The following is a 23,242-nucleotide window of genomic DNA, read 5'->3' as shown; positions in this document are numbered from 1 at the left end:
ATGGTACTGAAAGTATGATTTTTAAGAGACCTATTTAACCATTTTTTAAGATTAAAAGAACTTAGAAGAATATATATACACAGAAAGTTGAAGTAATGATCTGTACAAACTGTAAACAAATAATAGCAAACTGGTCTAAGCTTCCTTCTCTGTCTTAATTACAGTGCTCTCCACAACCCGAAACATACACGTGTTATTCATAGGACAGTGTGACAGCTTAGAGTTGTCTTCTTGATTTCTTACATTTATGGACATAGAGGAAGATTCTTTGCTGCTCTCAGGGAGACTGCCAGGGGGTTCATTAAGGCTCCCTGATTCTCTGCCCCAGTCCTAACACAAGTTAGAGCAGCTGACCGGCTGCTCTAATTTCACCAGCTGGCTAATAGCCCCTTAGGGACCATTTGCCACTGGAGGACAGCAGGAGCACATTGTACTGGCTGTTCCCTCACCCCACACCATTCTACCCAGGGATATACCCCTGAACCAAGCTCTGTGGGGAAGGAGACAGAGGAGTCAGGTGCAGGGGCACTCTGCCTGCTGAGGACTCCCCTACACCCAAGATGTACCCAGTAGAGGAGTCACAGGAAGTGTTGGCTCCCTTTGCACTGCCTGAGTGGCATACATGGAATGGGTAGGAGCAGAGACTCTACCCCACCACTTTTATTCTGAATTCGGGATCTGGTTCAAAATTCATTCAAGTCCAGCGAGTCTTTCCATTGACTTCAGTGGACATTGGATTAGGACCCAGCACAACCCTCTTTGATTAATTTTTTTTTAAAATCCTCTCTGTTCTATGATAGCTTCTTTTTTACAGTAAATCTTAAACCAAACATTTTTTATTCCACTCTGTTCACATGAAAAAGGACAAAGTCTGATCTAGTACCATTTCACTGAACTCTGTGGATCAGATTCTGCTCTTAGTTAGGTTTCAGAGTAACAGCCGTGTTAGTCTGTATTCGCAAAAAGAAAAGGAGGACTTGTGGCACCTTAGAGACTAACCAATTTATTAGAGCATAAGCTTTCGTGAGCTACAGCTCACTTCTTCAGATGCATATCGTGGAAACTGCAGCAGGCTTTATATATACACAGAGAATATGAAACAATACCTATTCCCACCCCACTGTCCTGCTGGTAATAGCTTATCTAAAGTGATTTCCAGCACACTATCAGAGGCTCGTTCACCTGCACATCCACCAATGTGATATATGCCATCATGTGCCAGCAATGCCCCTCTGCCATGTACATTGGTCAAACTGGACAGTCTCTACGTAAAAGAATAAATGGACACAAATCAGATGTCAAGAATTATAACATTCATAAACCAGTCGGAGAACACTTCAATCTCTCTGGTCACGCGATCACAGACATGAAGGTCGCTATCTTAAAACAAAAAAACTTCAAATCCAGACTCCAGCGAGAAACTGCTGAATTGGAATTCATTTGCAAATTGGATACTATTAATTTAGGCTTAAATAGAGACTTGGAGTGGCTAAGTCATTATGCAAGGTAGCCTGTTTCCTCTTGTTTTTTCCTACCCCCCCCCCCCCCCAGATGTTCTGGTTTAACTTGGATTTTAACTTGAAGAGTGGTCAGTTTGGATGAGCTATTACCAGCAGGAGAGTGAGTTTGTGTGTGTATGGGGGTGGGGGGGATGTGAGAACCTGGATTTATGCAGGAAATAGCCCAGCTTAATTGTCATGCACATTGTGTAAAGAGTTATCACTTTGGATGGGCTATCACCAGCAGGAGAGTGAATTTGTGTGGGGGGGTGGAGGGTGAGAAAACCTGGATTTGTGCTGGAAATCACTTTAGATAAGCTATTACCAGCAGGACAGTGGGGTGGGAATAGGTATTGTTTCATATTCTCTGTGTATATATAAAGCCTGCTGCAGTTTCCACGATATGCATCTGAAGAAGTGAGCTGTAGCTCACGAAAGCTTATGCTCTAATAAATTGGTTAGTCTCTAAGGTGCCACAAGTCCTCCTTTTCTTTTTGCGAATACAGACTAACACGGCTGTTACTCTGAAACCTGTCATTATGCAAGGCACTGCATTTAGCCGTATGGAGTGGAAATCTATCAACTGCATGAAAAAACTTGTACAGATACAGACAGACATCATCTTCCTTTCCAAATGCAAACAGATGGACATCGTACCAAAAGGACTGAAGGTAAAAAATCCATTACAATCTACATACCACACAGACTATGCTGACAGCTTATGCCACACGCTCTCAAAGAAACTGCGGAATCACCTGATCAACATCCTCTACAGCAAACAGGGAAAGATTAAGAATGAGCTCTCAAAAATGGATACTCTCATAAAAAACCAACCTTCCACACAAACTTCCTCGTGGCTGGATTTTACTAAAACTAGACAAGCCATTTACAACGCACACTTTGCTTCTCTACAAAAGAAAAAGGACACTAAACTTTCTAAACTACTACATGCTACAAGGGGCCACAGCAATGGTTCCCTCAACCCACCTAGCAATATTGTTAACCTATCCAACTATACTCTCAGCCCAGCAGAAGGAGCTGTTCTATCTCGGGGCCTCTCCTTCTGCCCCTCCACCCCCACGAACATGATACAGTTCTGTGGTGACCTAGAATCCTATTTTCGACGTCTCCGACTCAAGGAATATTTCCAAAATACCTCTGAACAGCATACTAATCCACAGAGGTCTCCCAACCAACACTACAGAAAGAGGGATTCTAGGTGGACTCCTCCTGAAGGTCGAAACAGCAGACTGGACTTCTACATAGAGTGCTTCCGCCGACGTGCACGGGCTGAAATTGTGGAAAAGCAGCATCACTTGCCCCATAACCTCAGCCATGCGGAACGCAATGCCATCCACAGCCTCAGAAACAACTCTGACATCATAATCAAAAAGGCTGACAAAGGAGGTGCTGTTGTCGTCATGAATAGGTCGGAATATGAACAAGAGGCTGCTCGGCAGCTCTCCAACACGAGTTTCTACAAGCCATTACCCTCTGATCCCACTGAGAGTTACCAAAAGCAACTACAGCATTTGCTCAAGAAACTTCCTGAAAAAGCACAAGATCAAATCCGCACAGACACACCCCTGGAACCCCGACCTGGGATATTCTATCTACTACCCAAGATCCATAAACCTGGAAATCCTGGGCGCCCCATCATCTCAGGCATTGGCACCCTGACAGCAGGATTGTCTGGCTATGTAGACTCCCTCCTCAGGCCCTACGCTACCAGCACTCCCAGCTACCTTCGAGACACCACTGACTTCCTGAGGAAACTACAATCCATCGGTGATCTTCCTGATAACACCATCCTGGCCACTATGGATGTAGAAGCCCTCTACACCAACATTCCACACAAAGATGGACTACAAGCCGTCAAGAACACTATCCCCGATAATGTCACGGCTAACCTGGTGGCTGAACTTTGTGACTTTGTCCTTACCCATAACTACTTCACATTTGGGGACAATGTATACCTTCAGATCAGCGGCACTGCTATGGGTACCCGCATGGCCCCACAGTATGCCAACATTTTTATGGCTGATTTAGAACAACGCTTCCTCAGCTCTCGTCCCCTAAAGCCCCTACTCTACTTGCGCTATATTGATGACATCTTCATCATCTGGACCCATGGAAAAGAAGCCCTTGAGGAATTCCACCATGATTTCAACAATTTCCATCCCACCACCAACCTCAGCCTGGTCCAGTCCACACAAGAGATCCACTTCCTGGACACTACAGTGCTAATAAACAATGGTCACATAAACACCATCCTATACCGGAAACCTACTGACCGCTATTCCTACCTGCATGCCTCCAGCTTTCACCCTGACCACACCACACGATCCATCGTCTACAGCCAAGCTCTGCGATACAACCGCATTTGCTCCAACCCCTCAGACAGAGACAAACACCTACAAGATCTCTGTCAAGCTTTCTTACAACTACAATACCCACCTGCAGAAGTAAAGAAACAGATTGATAGAGCCAGAAGAGTTCCCAGAAGTTACCTACTACAGGACAGGCCTAACAAAGAAAATAACAGAACGCCACTAGCCGTCACCTTCAGCCCCCAACTAAAACCCCTCCAACACATTATTAAGGATCTACAACCTATCCTAAAGGATGACCCAACACTCTCACAAATCTTGGGAGACAGGCCAGTCCTTGCCTACAGACAGCCCCGCAACCTGAAGCAAATACTCACCAACAACCACATACCACACAACAGAACCACTAACCCAGGAACTTATCCTTGCAACAAAGCCCGTTGCCAACTGTGCCCACATATCTATTCAGGGGACACCATCACAGGGCCTAATAACATCAGCCACACTATCAGAGGCTCGTTCACCTGCAAATCCACCAATGTGATATATGCCATCATGTGCCAGCAATGCCCCTCTGCCATGTACATTGGTCAAACTGGACAGTCTCTACGTAAAAGAATAAATGGACACAAATCAGATGTCAAGAATTATAACATTCATAAACCAGTCGGAGAACACTTCAATCTCTCTGGTCACGCGATCACAGACATGAAGGTCGCTATCTTAAAACAAAAAAACTTCAAATCCAGACTCCAGTGAGAAACTGCTGAATTGGAATTCATTTGCAAATTGGATACTATTAATTTAGGCTTAAATAGAGACTTGGAGTGGCTAAGTCATTATGCAAGGTAGCCTGTTTCCTCTTGTTTTTTCCTACCCCCCCCCCCCAGATGTTCTGGTTTAACTTGGATTTTAACTTGAAGAGTGGTCAGTTTGGATGAGCTATTACCAGCAGGAGAGTGAGTTTGTGTGTGTATGGGGGTGGGGGGGATGTGAGAACCTGGATTTATGCAGGAAATAGCCCAGCTTAATTGTCATGCACATTGTGTAAAGAGTTATCACTTTGGATGGGCTATCACCAGCAGGAGAGTGAATTTGTGTTGGGGGGTGGAGGGTGAGAAAACCTGGATTTGTGCTGGAAATCACTTTAGATAAGCTATTACCAGCAGGACAGTGGGGTGGGAATAGGTATTGTTTCATATTCTCTGTGTATATATAAAGCCTGCTGCAGTTTCCACGATATGCATCTGAAGAAGTGAGCTGTAGCTCACGAAAGCTTATGCTCTAATAAATTGGTTAGTCTCTAAGGTGCCACAAGTCCTCTTCTTTTTGCTCTTAGTTAATGAGGCTTGCACTGGTGTAATTGAAAGGAGAATGTGGCTTATTTTCAGATTTGACACCCTATTTCCATTAGTGTTAATTGGAATTCTATATTTACTTTAGTGCAATCAGCACTGAAAATACGCTACTAAACATTTCAGAGTATTACAACTGTATGCAATTTTGAAGCAGACAGTGTACAAGATTGGAATGTGAGGAATCTGACTAATCCAAACAATGCTCCTTATTAACTAGTAAAGTTGATGAGAGAAGTCTCACTTTCTATGCTAAGCATAAGGGAAATGATACCAGTTTGTCTGTTATGGTTGATTTGACCTTCTGCCCCTGACCTGATACAATGAGAGGCACAAGTCAAGGCAATTACCTTGAATTTATGGAAAGGTTTTATAATCCTTTTACTCACTCCAGTGAATTTCTGTGTTTTACCCACTGGAGGCCAAATCTTTTCTCACTTGCACTCACCCAACCTTATTGATACAGGTGGGTTTGCATGGCTGTAACTGAAGGGGAATAGGAAGCGGTTCTTTAAATACATTAGGAGGAAGAGAAAGATGAAGGAAAGTGTAGGTGCTCTACATAATGGGGAAGGAGACATAATAACTAATGGCATCAAGAAGGCTGAAGAGTTTGCCTATTTTGCTTCAGTCTTCACTAAAAAGGTTAATGGTGACTAGGTATTCAACACAATATTAACAAGGGGGAAGAGACACAAGACAAAATATGGAAAGAACAGGTTAAAGAATATTTGGATAAGTTAGATGTATTCAAGTTGGCAGGGCCTGATCCCAGGGTACTTAAGAAACTAGCGGAAGCAATCTTGGAATTGTTAGCAAGTATCTTTGAGAACTCATGGAGGATGGGTGAGGTCCCAGAGGATGGGGAAAGGGCAAATGTAGCACCTATCTTTAAAAAGGGGAACAAAGAGGACTGTGGGAATTGTATACCAGTCAGCCTAACTTCAATACTTGGAAAGATACTGGAACACACTATTAAAACAATGAATTTGTAAGCACCTAGAGGATATTAAGGATATAAAGACTGGCCAGAATGGATTTGTCAAGAACAAATCATGCCACAACACCCTTATTTCCTCCTCTGACAGGGTTACTGGCCTAGTGGATGCTGGGGAACAGTACACATGACATGTCTTGATTTTAGTACGGCTTTTGACACAATTCCACAGGATAATCTCATAAGCAAACTAGGGAACTGTTATCTCAAATAAATTACTATCAGGTGGGTGCACAACTTGACGACCTCTCAAGGTCCCTTCCAGCCCTACATTTCTATGATTCTATGAGGCTTGGCCTTTTATGGTTCCATGATTCTCAAGCTGCAGCTCTTTGAGAGCTGGTGTAAGTTATGGCTTCATTAACTAAGCAGCACTAATGATTTACACTAGCTGAGATTCTGGCATGTATTTTTCTGATCACTTTTCTGGCCTTTTGGTTGTGATCCTTCAATGTTTTTACATTCACTTTAGTATATTTACCACCTTCTTATTGCATTTTTTTTTAAAAAAGGAGTGCTAGTCTATTTCTTCAGGAAAAAGGTGTCTAGCTCAATTTTTTGCAAAAAAATAAGTAGCTAGCTAATTATTTAGCCTGGGATTTTCAAAGGAACCTAAGGCAGCTGAGTGTACAACTCACTCAAACTCTGAAAATCTCAGTCATAAAAACTAGAGTAACCTCTCAGAAGGTTAAAGTATTTTACCTTTGTCACTAAGTGATCAGCAGTGAGATATGTGAAGTTCTGATTAGTTATGGGAAAGCCCATAAAATGATCCAGTTCTGCTCTCAGGTCATCAATTCAATACAATATTCTTTTACATTTCTTTACCCATTATTGAGGATATATTAGAGAGGGCTAGATTGTGCTGGTACAATTTGTCCTGCATTAGGGGCATCAGGTAGCATTTATTTACCCCTAAATGACTGGACCTAAAGTCCTGGAAGGCTGTGCAGAGATAAGAAGTGTGTCTTAATCCCATTACCATTCTGTGCAGCTACATAAACAGCCACAATCTGCTCCAAGGAAAATATAATATGATGTCTCCATATTATAATAATAATCGCAAGCTCTTGTAGAGCACTTTTCATCAGTAGATCTCAAAATTCTTTATGAAGGTTGGCACTATCATTATCCCCATTTTACAGATGGGGAAACTGAGGCCCAGAGCACTGACATGGCAGAGCCTGAACTAGAACCCAGCTTCCTTGACTCCCAGTCTGAAGTGCTAGCTAGTAGGGCACACTGGAATATGGTATGGTTTACAAGACTATTTCAAGGTTGTAATTTAGATGAGGTTTCTTTGAGGTTAGAAACCAAAGTTCAAGTCATCTTTTAGGAAGCCATAATTAAGTTAATCTATCTATTTTATTTCCTTATACGGCCACTGTAGTATTTGAGCATCTCATAATCTTTAATGGATTTATCCTCTCAAAACCCCTGTGAGATAGGAATGGATTTTTATGCCTCTTTGACAGATGGGAACTTGAGGCCAGAGAGGCAAGTGCCTTGCCCAAGGTCACACAAGAAGTCTGTGACAGAGCAGGGACTTACACGCAGGTCTCCAAGACATAATGCTAATGCCTGCAGCTTCCTTCCTCTCTCTCTGTAAAGCAGCAATAACACAAGGATGCATTCTGTAAATATGAGCTACTTCCCTCCCCCTTTAGTGGTTACTTTTGTTTGTAGCAATTCAATATTTTTCATAAAAAAATTCATTCATGAAAAGTTTTTTGTCACTCTGTGAAACATAAATCAGACTGTTCACAAATGTACAATCCATCAGGATCGAAGCAGCGAAAGCTAAACCACTGATGACCCAGGCTAGATGTGTGTCTGGGGCCTCCACACTGCGGGATTAAGAATATTACTGTCCAATTCTAATGAACTACGGCTGATCTTAAATGATGTCTAGAACAAAAGATAGAGGAGGACTGTCTGACCTCCTTCCGCTGCCAGCAGATTTCTGACAATCCATTAAGGTGATAGCTATTCAGTCCCAATCTAGACAGCTATATTTTTACAACTCTCAAGCTAATGAGTAGGCCGTATTATATTATTTTTCACAAAGACTGTATGGCCAAATTCTATTTTATGTATGACTCATGAAATTGGGTGACATGTTGGGAGAAGAAGTGGAAACTGAAATGAAGGTTTTATTGGGAGGGCATTTTCTATATTCCCCTTCCCTCCCTGTCCCTCCACACACACCCACACTTCACCGAACAGCCCAGTCACTGGGTTTGCAATCTAGAGGGTAGGCAGAAGAGAGAGAGGCTGAGAAGGAAAGCAGTTGAAACCTTGTCTGGTCTAGTTGCTTCACAAGCTTTGCAGAAATGCACTGGGGAGGTGTGTGTGTGTGTGTGTGTGGGGTGTTGATGAAGCCGAGCCCCCCAGTTTGGCATGTGCCTCCAGGTTCAAGATTCAACAATTCCTCCAGTTCTTAGTCACTGTGCATTGCTATTTGTGTGTCCTCTTTCACTATAAAAATTCCAGAAGGCGTCAATCTCTCGCTCTCTCTGCCTCTGCCTCTCTCTCTACTACTTTACTAAATGATTGGAGCTGCCCTCTTCCTCTTGCATCTCCCCCACCCCCCTTCATGCTCCCTCTTCAGTGACAAGCAGCATCACTAATTGCTTTTTAGGGTCCCTTTTCTGCTCTCTGTTCAAAATTCACGGGGCATTCCCTGGCTCCTTTATGCTCCTTTTCTGAACCTTTTCAGCTTCTTTTACAAACTTAGCACTTTCTGTGCCTCTCTGAGACTTTGCAAAAAAAAAAAAAAAGTTTGGATTTTTTTTTTTTGGCAAGAAAGCACCCTCCCTCATCAGCGCCCCCCCCTCAAAAAAGCACATGCATTGGCCCACCTCCTATTGAATAGGGGGCTTTGTGCAGGGAATTTCCGGAACACAGCCCAGTGCTGAGGGCTCAGTGTGAGTGGAGGGGCTTTGGGCAAGGAGCCTCCTTCAAGGCCCACCCCATTACCACGCTCACTGTTTGCCCTGGGCTCTCTAAAAGGGCTATTGTTGCTTGTTGCCAGGTATTCCCTAGCAACACTTAAGCCAAGCTGCCTCCTCTATTTATGGCAGAAACTTTTCAATGGTCTCCAAAACACGTGCTTGTCAACTCAGGAGAATACGCTTCAAACAGACACAGGGGAAAAATAACCCCAAGCGTTTGCTTTAGTTGAAATATGTGTGTTGGGGGTGTTTTTCCATTTCTTGTCATTTACCTTGGAGCAGCAACCCAAACAATTGCAATTAAAAAGTCTCAACTCCCTTCCCCCCCCCCCCACCCCACACACTTCTTTTCTTTCCATCCCTATTCCCTTCTATAACTTCATATTGAATACTGGGCTGCGGGGTGGGGGAAATATTGGGTGAAGCAGTCTTTGGAAATGCCTTACATTGTGGACCCTTTTTATATGAGAGATTGCTTCATTATTTTAAGACTGATTTTGACTTTTGTGAGTTTGGCCAAGTGGTTGTATGAACTGCCCTGATCAGCAGACTGACCAATGGCAAATGACTATTAAGAAGAATGATGGGAGATGCAAAATCTACGGGGGAGAGGGAATATATTTTTGCTTTTTTTTTTTCTTTCTGCAACAGACATGTTTCTGTGGTTGTGATTCGACAGGTGCATGCAGCTGCAGAGGGATGTGATTTAAAGTCAAACGGTGGAATTTAAAGCATTACTTCCCCAAAGGGGCAAACACACATTACTACGGCTAGGAGATGGGAATGCAACATACAAGCAAATAAATATTGTCTTCAGACTGCAAACCCATCAGGGCAGGAATTGTCTCTTTTCTATATTTATACAGCAGCCAGCACAATGGGGCGGCAATCCCAACTGGGGCTTTCGGAAACTACCATAATATTACTTACTGATTGGTATGACTAGGACGTAACATAATCATCGGTGATCAAGAGATAATAGAAAAATATACTTAAGGCTGGGATTTTCAAAGAAACCTACGGGACTTAGGCACTCAAATATCATTTAATTTCCATGGGACTTAAGCATCTAACTCCTTTAAACTCCCAGCCTAAATAGTTATGGCTGTGGGCACAAACTCAATCCCAGTGAAGCCAATGGTGAATTTCCTACTCACTTCAATGGTGTAGGATCAGGCCATGTGTTTGGGATGCTAATCTGAACCTTTGTATTTGCATGTAGATACCCATTTTCCCTGAAGATCTTTTAGTTTTCAAGGCCAATACGTCACTCAGAGAGTATTCTGATCTTCCACACTGTATACATCTTCTATGATTGTGCTCCATTATCGCCGCCTATAACCTGTCTGTCACTATGCGTAAATCTCAGCTGCCCTCTTTACCCTTTTAGGATCCAGCACCAAACTACAGTACATACCTAATCATCAACAGTGGATGCACTAATATAATGGAACATGATGCTGTCCCAAACTAGCAGAACTCTGTAAGAGTTTATCACAGTGTTGTGGCATCCTCCTCTTGTGGTTTTCTTCCTACCTCTGACTGCTCTTCTCCTTTGGTGAGTCCTCCTGCTCACTCTGTCTCTGAGGGAATCCTGGGCTATGCCCTGGCCCCTTCTCTTTGTCCCCAACACCTTCTCCCATGATAATTTCCACTGTCATCTCTATGCTGGTGACTTGCAAATCCACAGCTGTGCTGTTCCCTTCTGCCCACAACCCTTTGTCTAATTATCTGTCTGACATCATATCCCCAAGGCCGTCTGCTCACATTAAATATGGCAAAACTCAGCTCTCCTTTGTTCTTCACACACCCTCTCTGCTTCTCTTCTTCTCCCCTATTGTTGATTGCATCGCCATCTTTCCTGTCCTTCAGGCCAGCCACCTTGGGATAATCGTCTGACTCCTCACGCATCAGGTTGTTACTAAATCTCGCCCCATCTTTTCTCCACCACATTTCAAACATTCAGATGTGCCCTTCTGTCCTAGGGGCTAAAACACTTGTCCATGCTCTTGTCATCATCCCATCCTTTGTTGACTATAATGGCCTCCTCCCTGGCATGGCTAATACCCAGGCGGTTCCCTCCAATCTATCCATAATACAGCAACCAAAGCTATCTTCCTCATCTATCAATCAAACCATGATACGCTCTATTTTGAGGCCTTCTGCTGGCTTGCCCTTGCCCATTATATCAAATCTAAAACTCTCTTCATCATCTCCCAGGCCCGGTGCAACTATGCACCAGCCTGTATCTCAGATCATGTTTCTGATTGCATCCCTCAACACCGACGTAGCTTTGACAGTGTTGCTCACCCCAACGCCCCTTTAATTTGCCTGTCTCACTCCTGATTTTTTGATTCTTTCATGTAGTTCCTGTGTATGGAATGGCCTCCCAAACTCAGTTCCCACCACCTGACAGAAAGGCCCTAGCTCTCTAAAACATATCAACAGTAGATTAGATCACCTAAATATTTCCTGTTTCTTTGGGGGCTGTCTGCATCCTAAAGATCTGTTTTGCTGGCATTTGCTGTTATTTTGCCCAGATGGAAGGTGAGGAAATGATTCTCCACTAAAGACTCGGGATTAGATTCACAAAAAGACTTAGGCACCTAACTGCCACAGGTGCCTAAATCCCATAATCAGGCCCCACTGGGATTCACAAAGCCCCCATTCAGCTGCCCCGAACCCCTCTAGGTGCCTGAAGTCACTCGGTGCCAAAATTGTGTGGTAAAAGCTCCCCGGGTGCCTATGTTTCTGCCTGCTTCTCTTTGGCCCAAAGATTCTTTTATTAATTATCCACTGGGATGGGAAGAGGGAGGGAGGAAGAGAGAGTGCATGCTCAAGAGCTCTATAGTCTGGTGGTTAGCACACTCACCTGAAAGGTACCGATGCCCAGTTCAAATCCTTTCTCACCTCAGGGGGAAGGGGGACTTGAACTGGGGGTCAGGAGTACCCTAACCACTGAGCTAAAAGTTAGGAGGAACTCCTTGTCCCACCACCCCAGTGTATTGCTAAAATGGCACCTAATGCCAAGAGAGGGTTTGCAGCTGAGAATCCTAAGCAGAGGAGTGTACGTCTCTGTAGCCTAGATTTAGGCATCTACCTCTGACCAAGGGTGGGGGGTTTAGCTCGACACCTCCCCTTAGCTAGTTTATGCAAGGTACTCCCTAGCATGCTGGCTTTTGTGTATCCCATTCTGAGGCACCTCATCCCATCTCAACTCAGTCTGCTATTATTACTACAGAGCCAAATCCTCATCCTATTCAAATCAATGGCAAAACTCATTACTTATGTATTTTATAGTTTATTAGGCAACAAATGTTTGTGTTTATATTGTTATTTACTTGAGGGGAGGTATTCAAACACACAAAGAGCAGATTGGCTTTCACTGGGTGTTAGGGGCCTGACCCCCGCTTGTGCTTTTGAAAATCACTCCCTTTGTTTCTAAGCTGCCACACGGGAACCTCGGAGTTGAACTGTCCACCAAAATAAAAGTGGAAGACACATGACCAACATGCAACCCTTGAGCATCAGAATCTCCAGCACCATCGGGGAATTCAGAAATTCAGTAAAACACCTGAAAGCAAAATCTGGCCAATGCTTTGCAGTCTGTCTGCGCCAAGTGCAGTATGGCTTCTCTTAGACAAGGAAGTACTGATGTTGCTTCATACTGCTCTCTTTCTTGTCAGAATAGATCACAGAGGTCAGAGGTGTCTCCTGTTTTGACAGAAACACTGGACACATTGCACATCCACCATTCCCTTCATATGCAGTTTTGGACTGTAGCCCTTTTCTCTCTTGGTTCAGCTGCTTCAGTCTTGCAAAGATGCTAAGGCTTATAAGAGCCGTGACATGATAATTCTCTCCTATGACCTATACTTCAGGAAGCTATCAGTGTCTGTTTAACTCTCAGTCAAGGCTGGTGTGACCCTCCCAAAAGGTAACAAGGATGTTATGTGATAGCCTATACATAGAAGTGTGGGGGTGTTTTCAATCATGCATGCGTGTGTATCTGCAGGTAAGTGTACTGTCTGCCTGTGTGCAGCTTTGTCTCTGTGGGTCTGCATCTCTGCCTGTTTCTAGTGTAAGCTCCGCTCTCTGCTCAGTCTTTACCAAGTCATTTTTGCTTCTATTTTATAGAAGTGCAGTAATTAGAAGATGTCATGTTTCTGGCATTAACATACTATCCTGCGGAGCTTGACATTAGAGTGAATGTAAATGGTTTTATTAAGTGCAAGATCAGGGCTGTTTAAATAATTGTGGTAATTGAAAATATGTGTATTATTATCTCTCAAGATGTGTTAGATTAAATTAATGAAGTTCACATCTGGAAGAGTAGATATTAACAATTTGTGGGACCATTATCCCTCACTTGGTATCATTGGAAACCTAGATCTTGAGTTCCACAAAACAATTGAGTTGAGGTGTCATAAACCAGACATTTTTCTGTGGTTAACTCTAAGAAATAAACAATTTATTTGAGCATGAGCTTTCGTGAGCTACAGCTCACTTCATCGGATGCATACCGTGGAAACTGTTTCCACGGTATGCATCCGATGAAGTAGGCAGTTTCCACGGTATGCATCCGATGAAGTAGGCAGTTTCCACGGTATGCATCCGATGAAGTGCAGTTTCCACGGTATGCATCCGATGAAGTGAGCTGTAGCTCACGAAAGCTCATGCTCAAATAAATTGGTTAGTCTCTAAGGTGCCACAAGTACTCCTTTTCTTTTTGCGAATACAGACTAACACGGCTGTTACTCTGAAACCTCTAAGAAATAGTATGATTTAGATCTGGCTGTTCATTCTGTTAACCTTTTGGTTATGGTGCTTGATGCAAATGATAAGAATGAGGAGCAGTGACCAAACACAGTGGAATATTCACAACTTGGAGCATAGGAAGGTAGCCACACAATCACTATTAAAGCCATTTGAATGTAGTACCTGCCATACATGCCTATATTTACAGTACATTATTGTACCATGGAGAGTAAAATACAATATAAGTGTGAGATCCTAAATCCTAGAGTACAATCAGCATTTCTTCTGAAGTCACTCCGAAAGGCCACAACATGTGTGGAAACTACAGACCACTGTAGAAATATCCTGTAGGTTCTTGTTGACTCTACTTCAGCTTCTGGCAAGGTATAATGTGCTTTTTGTGGTTAAAAATTCAAAAATAATTTTAAATGAATGGCCAACGTTTTAAAAATGGATACCTAAAATTAGGGTTGTAAATCCATGCTTTGGCATCTAAATAAGTATGCATGCATCTAAATAAATAGGCATGCATCTGATGAAGTGGGTTTCAGCTCACGAAAGCTTATGCTCAAATAAATTTGTTAGTTTCTAAGGTGCCACAAGTACTCCTCTTTCTTTTTAAATAAGTGACGTAATTTCCAAAATGGATGAGCACTCCAGAACTTCTGTGTATTTAGGTGCATAAGTATGGATTCGGCAGCCTAACTTTGAGCTCCTGTTTTTACAAATCTTGGCCAAATACCTTTTCTAAGTCTTTGATTAAGTGGGCAAATGACAATTGAAAAGTACAGACCATGGAGATTCCATGGAGAGTCGTTCTTATAAACACAGTGATTTTTGGACAGGATTTCTTAGAAGTGGAGGCAGTCAGTCCTGTTTATTCTTTGGAAATTATATACTCATTATTTGTAAGCTATTTCAGTCAAACAGTGGTTGCAATTGAGAAGTCAACATTTGCCAACAGTCAGTACAGTTACTTCCTATACCAAGTATAGAGAAATGCTCAGGTATCTCAGATATTTAATGTCTGCTAAGTGTTGGCAAATGGTGACCCTTTCATGGCAACCACTTTATATAAGCCCCAGTGACTATACCGGTTGTAGGGCAGATTTCCTGGCCTATGGTGAAACTCATACACTCGCTCCCTTCCCAACTGAGGAATATTGCCAAACAACCCCTCATTCTTAAAGATATAGTACTTCTACCTAATTTCTCTCTCTCTGTGCTGAGCCCAACACCTTGGTGTCAAGGCACCAAGTTTCAAAGAGGAATCATTTTGCTTTTAGAATGTATCAGAAAACATTAAATTATTTTCAAAATATTTTCCCAGACAGGAATCCCCTGGCCCTTCCCCACAATGGTTTCATCGTTGGCCATCCCTCTATATTTGAACATTGCACAGAATACACACACAATCCCTCTTTTGTCAGAGATCACTAAATCTAGTTTTCCTACAAGGTATTGTATTTGAGGTCTTGTATTATAATCAACCCTTTGGACTGATTGTTCTTGATAAGGATGGGCCAGTCTGTCCATATAAAATAATTTCTAACCACATTTGTATTGAACCCAAACTGAACCTCTTCTGAGGTATGGAGGAACCTGATAACTCCCCCCCCCCCCCGCCCCCGTATGCCTCCCTGTAATTTCCATTTGTAATCTCCATTTTTAGCTAGAGATTAAAATGTCAAAATACTTCAAGATAACATGTTCTTATACTATCCAGCTTGACTGGAACCAAGGAAGTCCCACAAATCTCATATGACAACTTTTTCCCATACAATTTCCATTGCAATCTAAAGATCTATGTGGTTCCCATAAATTTCAGCCAAGTATGGGACTGAGTGGTTCAGGTGACCATTAATGAGATACAGAGCTCTACAACCAAGATTTTCAAAAGTGACTAGCGACCTGGGATGCCTCCATTTTTGGGTGCTCAATGTGAGACACCTTAAAGGAGCCTGATTTTCAGAAAGTGTTGAGCATCTGCTTTCTGAAAATCAGGCCTCTTTATCGTGTCTCAGGGAGGGCACCCCAAATGGAGGCATTCAAAATCACTTTTGAAAATCTTGGTAACTTTCATCTCGAAGCACCAGTTCAAATCTAGCCCCAGATCAGTGATGACCATTTGATGTCCTAAGTGAAATAAGGTTAGTGGTCTCAGCCCAATGCCTAGTAGACAGTTGTCCACATCACAAAACCCACTGCCACATTCAACATGAATTTTTCTCAGTAGAGAAGCCAATGGATGGGGAAGGTGAATTACATCACCCTCTCACAAGGCTGGTCAAAATTGAGGAATGCTGGCAGTTTGGAAACTTTGCACTATTGCTGCCCATATTTGTATCATTTCGAGGGATAGAAGACTATATTATATAGGGATGTTGATCTGGCACCATTGACAAACAAAAGTAAGGAAGGATTTGTTAATATTTATTCTTCTGTGAACTTCTATGACCCTACAGAGATTCTACCGTATTTCATAGTTAAAATCTTTCCTCTGTACAGAGCTGCCATATTCCCCTTTCGTTTATGTGAAATGCATGTACATTTGATTTTTCATACACCATTAGATTTAAATGCACAGCTACTCTATCATTGCTGTTCCCCTAACAATAATCTCACAGAAGAGCTTTTTTGTTCCAAAAATCTTTCTTAAAATTATGAAGCTATGGGCAGAACTCGCTAAAGTGTGTGTAAGGACTTCAAAGGTGCATACACCTTGTGTTGGCTCTCAGCACGGGGTGAATTCCACTATAAAATGTACCCTGTGGGAAGAAAGAGTGAATTATATTTTGCTTGTATATCCCTTCACAGGAGGGTTTCCAATTTCTTCCTCCATGAATGCAAGAGAATGTTGCAAGAGGAATGTTCTTAGCTAATCAATGATTATTTATGTATTATTTGTATTACAGTAGTGCTGAGGAGCCCCGGGCAATGAGCAAGGCCCCATTGTACAAGGTGCTATACCAGCACAGAAGAAAGACATGGTCCCTGCCCCAAAAAGCTTACAATCTCAGAATAAGACAAGAGAAAATAGGTGGATGCAAACAGTCATCTAATCAGTCTATATTTTGTGCTGATCACAGTGGTATCTGGATGAATGAATGTATGACATGGCAGTTCTTCCCACCATTTAAAACTGTGATGGCACCAAAAAAGATTCCAAAAATGAGCAATAAGAGGAGACAATTTATACATTTTTTATAATTTAAAGTTCCTATTTAGACACATTTGGTGAAACAATTAGTTCAGGGAGGCAATGTGGATGCAGTTTGTGTTTGCTAACAATCTACCGACAAAATAAAAATAATCTTTTGCTCTTTTTGGATAACATTTCACTTGGGAAGATTTACAGACACGATTGAATTTAGTTGTTAATGTCTTCTAAGTAAATAAATCTACTGTACAGAAAAGGTTTCTTTAAGGATGGGATTTTCCAAAGCACTAGCTTTGAAATCAGTGAGAGTTTCATCACTGACTTCAATGAGAGCAGAATTAGGCCAATGTCTAAGCACTTTGAAATGTCCCACCCTTACCTGTGCAACAATCTACCTCATAGTGTAACGTACTTAACTTAGATCTTGATTGAGAAAAGCACTTAAGTGTTGATTAAATCCATCCCCAGCACGTACGCATGTGCTTAAATCTAGTTGATTTCAGTGGAATTTAAGCATGTGCTTAAATGCTGTCCTGAATAGGGATGCTTTTCAGAATCAGGGCCTGAAATTGCAGCTCTTTGGGGCAAGGCCTCTCTTTGTGTTCTCTGTGTGTGCAATGCCTAGTACAATGGGGCCCCATAATTGATTAGAGCTTCTAGGCACTTTCATAATAAATAATAATGATAGTATGATGTAGCAAGATAGATATGCTATATGACTTTCCAATTCCCCTCCCCTCAAGTCAGGCAAAAAAGAAAATTAAAATGGAATGAATCATTTAAGTAAATGTCATTGCAACAGACTATCAACACAACTGTTTGAATTTCTGCTCAGTTATTTAGGTTGCATTTAGGAATTACTTATTGAAGCAGTGATGCATAAAAAGTAAATCGACCTGTAATTCTTTTTTGTAAGGTAACTAAAGTCCTCCTGAAAAGTGGTGTTCATCTTCAACTCTGTCTCCACTTCTTCTTTTCCTTTTTAAATTCCCCCTTCCCCCCAGAAAACAACATCCAAACCACAGATCTGCTGTTGTGAAATGGGATTTTTAAAAAGTAATCCTCATCAGGATCACTGTTTGAATTAAACTGCTTGTGACAGGGCTGTTTCATAGGTAGTTTTTTCACTGGCTGCAGATACAAGTGGAAGGTATAATGAAATCATACTAACGTATTAATATAGCAAAACTAAATTTAAGATTAGGTTTGTGTTTCAAAATCTGCTTAGTTTTTCAGATTTTGTTTATGCCAAGGGTTGCTGAAGCTTAACTTTTCTCTTTCAAATTGTATTAATAGCATTAGGCCTCAATTAATCAGATTCAAAATTTGGAAACAAAGAAAGTATTTTGTCTGCATAATCACTGCAAGGCCATATACCGGGCTCTTTTCTTACCAGCCTTTTTAATGATTATTTCAGTCCAGATTTTTTTTTAAAAAGGAACCACTGAAATCTGGGCTTTGAATTTTGTAAATGAGCCTGCTGCCCGACGCACTTCTCAGCAAGATAAGGGCAGAATGGCATTTGCCGAAATGCTTAGCTATCTCGCTAACAATCCTGCTCAGTTGTGGGCCCCTTGGTAACAGCTTGGCAAATCTGCAAAAGGAATGTGACTATATAGTTTGTGTGTGGATTGTTGAGTCATTATAGCCTCCAAATTGCACAGCAGATCATTAATCATAGGCCAAGATAGGCAATCACTGCAGAAACCTGATGAAAAGACTCCCAGAATAATGCCTGCTAAATCATGTTTAACATGCAGACCTTGCCTGTGCAGATATGGAAAGGGGGAGGTAAGAAAAAAAATCATTCCCCTTTTAGGAAAGAAAACTTCTACTTATCTTTGATTTGCATTCAGCCCTCCCTCAATAGTCCTTAAGCCTGTTATTTAATTCATTTTGGTGCCAGGTCCCATCACAAAGCAAAGACCCTAACCAGGACCTATACAGTCTATGACCCCCAAACCCCCTGTCTTTTCTTGTCAGTTCTATGTCATTTGTGCAGTTGAACTCCGCCAATTTGAAACGCTGACCTCTTCCATAGACAACCTTATTCTCCTCGAGTGAAAGAAAGGGCCAAGGCCTACAAACCACTCAAGCGAGAGATGGCAAGAAAAGAGAAAAGTGGTTGACTCGTAAATCAATTTCCACAGCCCACCCAAAACCCACACACACACACACACACACTACATTGGTATTTTTAAAAAGAAGAAAAATATATAATGGATTCTTTTTTAAAGTTTCAAGAAAAGAAAAATTGTGATTAGACGGTGGGAAAAGAAGGTTGTACCCCAAGCCCAATATAAATCTATATTATCTAAACATGAGTTTCCTTCCCCACCTGTCATCCCCAGATCAAAAAGAGAACAGTCTCACAAAATGCGTGAATGATCTTTGTTAGCACTGACAAAGTTGGTAGTATAAATACTAGGCATAAAACTAGCGCTCATTCTTTGCGGACCTCCAGAGTGCTAAACCCTATTCATGAGCTGCTTATATCAAGTGGTCCAAGTTGCGTGTGTGTGTGTGTGGGGGGGAAGCGGCTATGCACAGAAACATACAATACACACAGATAAGTGCACACACATTTATATGCACATATGTAAACAAGCATACACACACATAAACCAGGAAGACAACTGACAATAAAACAATCCGGTGGTATTTAAGGCCCCAATCTTTCAAACCCTCATGGGTCAGATTCTGCTACCCTTACTCACACTGCGTGGTGCTGTACTCCCCACATAGTCCCACTGACTTCAGTTTGTGTGCTACAATAGTACTTCTGTTCGGTGTGAACTTGGCTGTCACAAGCCTGCCCTCTGTGAGTAGCCTTTCCTCTCAGGAACGGTCCTGTTGACTATGCTCGTGAGCCAGGGCTTGTGAGGTCTGAACTCGGAGACTGTACATAATTAGCAAGCCCTTCCAATCACCTCATTTGCCAATCTTGTACTTTAAAGGCCTCCCACACTTAACCAGCCATTTAATATATAGCAGTATGCTCGTACAATATGATTTCAGTATGATAGTTACAAATTAAATGCAACACGATGGGCCTTTAAGGAGCGGGGTAGTCATTTTACAAGAAGGGAAGTGGTGGTATAGCTAAGCCAACAGATTCAAGCCCTAGCATTACCTAGAATGCACAACAATTGATTTTTGTCTTGCAAATCACTGTGAAAACGCTGGCTCGATTCACTGGAGATTCACCCTCAGGGGAAGGCAGGCACCAAGCACGGCTGACCCTCTCCCCTGGGGGGCTATGCTGGGCGAAGCAGCTGTAATTTACAATGGGGTCTCTAGAGGTGTCTGTATGTGGACCCTGCCTAGAAGACGGGCTGTATCAGCACCACGCTAAACTTCCCTGTCCCCATCCATGCCCCAGACATTCCTGCCTGCTTTGGTGGCTGAACTAAGCAGCTCCAAGCCCCTCAGCAGGGTGGAGATTCTGGGCAGCTTGTGCCACTGCACTCTCCATCCAGATGACTTTTCACCACCTGGGGCCTGCTGGCTGGGATCTGCTGGCAGCAGGCAGTAAATCAAGCCCAGTAAAGTGCTAAACAACTTCTACATAACACTACTATGGTGTTCAGACATACCTGTGGAGAACCACTCGTTAGTACTGCAGTAACAGCTGGATCTAATCAGGATGCTAATAACGATTTCTGCTAAAACCTACCAATATACCTTGTTGCTGTCTGGTTTAGGTGGATTCATAGTAAATATGTTGCATTGCGGGTAGGGTAGGATCTAAATCTGCAAAATAAGACTCAGGGTTGTATGTCATGAAGAAGTCAACAGGAAGGAGAGATGCAGCCACGTCACAAGATGTTTTCATTGTACGGGCAAAATAAGGACATAAGAACGGCCATACTGGATCAGACCAAAGGTTCATCTAGCCCAGTATTCTGTCTTCCAGCAGTGGCCGATGCCATGTGCTTCAGAGGGAATGAACAGAACAGAATCATCACGTGAATCATCAAGTGATCCATCCTCCTGCCCTCTGTGAGTAGCCTTTACTCGCAGGAACAGTCCTGTTGACTATGCTCGTGAGCCAGGGCTTGCGAGGTCAGAACTTGAGACTACGTAATTAGCAAGCCCAGAGTTGGGCTACTTCACATCACTTCCTGGTCCAATAAGCCATTTTGCATGGACTAAAACTAGCACCATGTTAATTAGCTCGCTGTGCGTTCACAGCTCACGCACAGAAGACACGTGCCTTGCCTGCATGGGAGAGGAAATGGATAGGCCAAAGGGGAAAGGTGGTTGGGCCAAGTTCCCTGGCCACACATCCCGTCCCCGGGCAGTATCTTGCTCCAGTTGGGTGAGCAAGTTTTTCCAGCCTCAGAGCCAGAATGACAGAGAAGACAGAGCAGCTGGGCCTGGGGAGAGGCGGCCCTGGTAGTGGTGAGCCGCAGCAGCAGGTACAAACGATCAGTCCCTCATTCACTGCTAGCTGTGCAGTGTCGTGCTGTCCAGTACAGGTGCGTGAACCGTCCATAGCAAACAGAGTATTCAGTGACTTTAGCCCATTTTGTCTTTGCAAGCTCTGACTTCTAGGAACGTATTTGTTATTTGAGGAAGAGCCTGTTCAAATAAACTGCTGTGTACGTGTATAGGCTAGTTCCTAAACTTTGCTAGCTCGCGTCTTCATTATTGATTGTCACCACTGTGTGGTTGGTCCGTTTAGTCATATTATGTTGTTTCCGTCCCCTGACGGGACAAGTGAAATGTCTCGGGTAGGGGGTGGGAGTTAGGAAGAGTGACGCGACTATGTTAAGGAAGTTTGTGGACACTGTAAAGCTTTTTTTTCTGTGCCACTCACTTCATGCCTGAGACACCACTATTAGAAAAAGTAGGCTAGTGTATAGTAGGCTAGAATCGCATATGTCTCCCATTACTGAGGTATCTGATTTTAAATTTTCTGTTGTTGAACTCACACAAAGTAATTGCATGGGGTACGGGTGTGCATGTCTCAGCAATTACAGTTACAGCTAGATCCTTGTTTGGTTTAATTGCCTCTGGGTCAGGGTTCCTTCTCTCTCTTCTTTAAACTTCATTAGTGCTAAGGCTCTGGCCTGGGATTACAGGAACTCAGCCCCCTGGGTCTCTTGCTATTGTTAAGCACCAAATTCTGGACGGTTTGCAACATTTCACATTTATTCAATTTACTGGTCACCAGTTTGTTGTCACTCAGCACCATTCACCAACATAATTTTCACAAACAAAATTAGCAATTGCAGCCTACGCGTACCTGAGCAGGCCTACTTAGGAAGGATTCATTAAGATTCCCATAATAGCCTCCTTGTCAGGGCACTTACCTGCAGTCTGGGGAACATTTCAACAAGTCTGTCCTACTGTTGTGCTAATTAAACATTGTTCTATTTATAACAGCTTGTACGGATCCCCAGCCATTCCACACACAGTGAACAAGACATAGCCGTGGTAAGTGGAAGTGGTCTGCCAAAATGGCATGGGGTTGGGCCTCATGCAGGCAATTCTAACATAGGCAGCAGCCACAGATATGTGTGTATCATCACAGCCTGGCACCTCGGCTAGTGGCAAAACCTGCTGTTCTTCAGCAAAGAAACTGCAGGGTGTGGGGGCTACTACTTTGACCTGCGACTAATTTAAATTGGTCACAAAAGGAGTTTTGATTTGTGCACAAATATAAGTACAAAAGACCCATCCACAAAATGAGGAAAGGGTATGTGAACATGCCACATTGAAATCTGGTTCCTAACTCACTGTGTTGTGCATGAATAATTTTCCCCACTCTTTGCCCATCTTTACTGTAGGGCCTGGTTGCTGGTGTATGGATGTGCATAGGAAGAAGGACCCTGCAGAGAGATCTGTTACTCTGATCTGTTATATGGGGGCATGGGGCCATTTCAGAGCTGATGGCACCACAAGTGATCTGTCGTGGCCTTTAGCTCATGTAATTATGGGGGAGAGAGGTCTGCCCAGCACTGCTTTTCCCATATGCTCCCATTTCACTGTCAATGGCTGTTTGGTGCTTCAGCAGCATGTGCCTGCATGGTGCAGTTCTGCTCCACAGATTGTGGTATGACAGCCTGGAATCTCCCCCCTCTCTCTCTGTGCATGTTTTGCCTTTCAGACACAACAGTTTCCTATTGCAGCCTATGATAGAGGCACATCGCTGCAAATCCACCCCATGCTCGTTTCTTTTTG

General features: G+C 42.8%; 2 protein-coding genes across 14 annotated transcripts in view; both read left to right on the top strand.

Annotated features, from left to right (window-relative positions):
• PAH (phenylalanine hydroxylase) overlaps positions 1-23,242 on the top strand; it is a 140,328-nt gene that overhangs the window by 17,349 nt on the left and 99,737 nt on the right. For 5 of the 13 annotated variants that reach the window (XR_012156140.1, XM_073323649.1, XM_073323545.1 and 2 more), the window contains exon 2: positions 22,445-22,495. The exons of 1 other annotated variant lie outside the window; for it this stretch is intronic. Coding sequence is in view for 3 of the 12 variants with exons in the window: in XM_073323649.1 (XP_073179750.1) it covers positions 22,445-22,495 (51 nt within the window). In the remaining 9 variants the exon portion in view is untranslated. Of the gene's footprint in view, positions 1-12,991; positions 13,073-20,953; positions 21,056-22,387; positions 22,496-23,242 lie in introns of those variants that run through there. 7 more of the 13 variants (XM_073323614.1, XM_073323604.1, XM_073323566.1 and 4 more) reach the window with 4 other exon arrangements.
• On the top strand, positions 1,275-9,865 carry LOC140908181 (uncharacterized). Its single transcript, XM_073335147.1, has 3 exons — positions 1,275-1,506; positions 2,006-3,519; positions 9,787-9,865. The coding sequence occupies exons 2-3, from the start codon at positions 2,039-2,041 to the stop codon at positions 9,863-9,865; spliced, it is 1,560 nt and encodes a 519-aa protein (XP_073191248.1). The 5' UTR covers positions 1,275-1,506; positions 2,006-2,038.

The sequence above is a fragment of the Lepidochelys kempii genome, chromosome 1, assembly GCF_965140265.1.
Source record: "Lepidochelys kempii isolate rLepKem1 chromosome 1, rLepKem1.hap2, whole genome shotgun sequence".
Lineage (NCBI taxonomy): Eukaryota > Metazoa > Chordata > Testudines > Cheloniidae > Lepidochelys > Lepidochelys kempii.
This window is presented reverse-complemented; position numbering and strand designations above follow the sequence as displayed.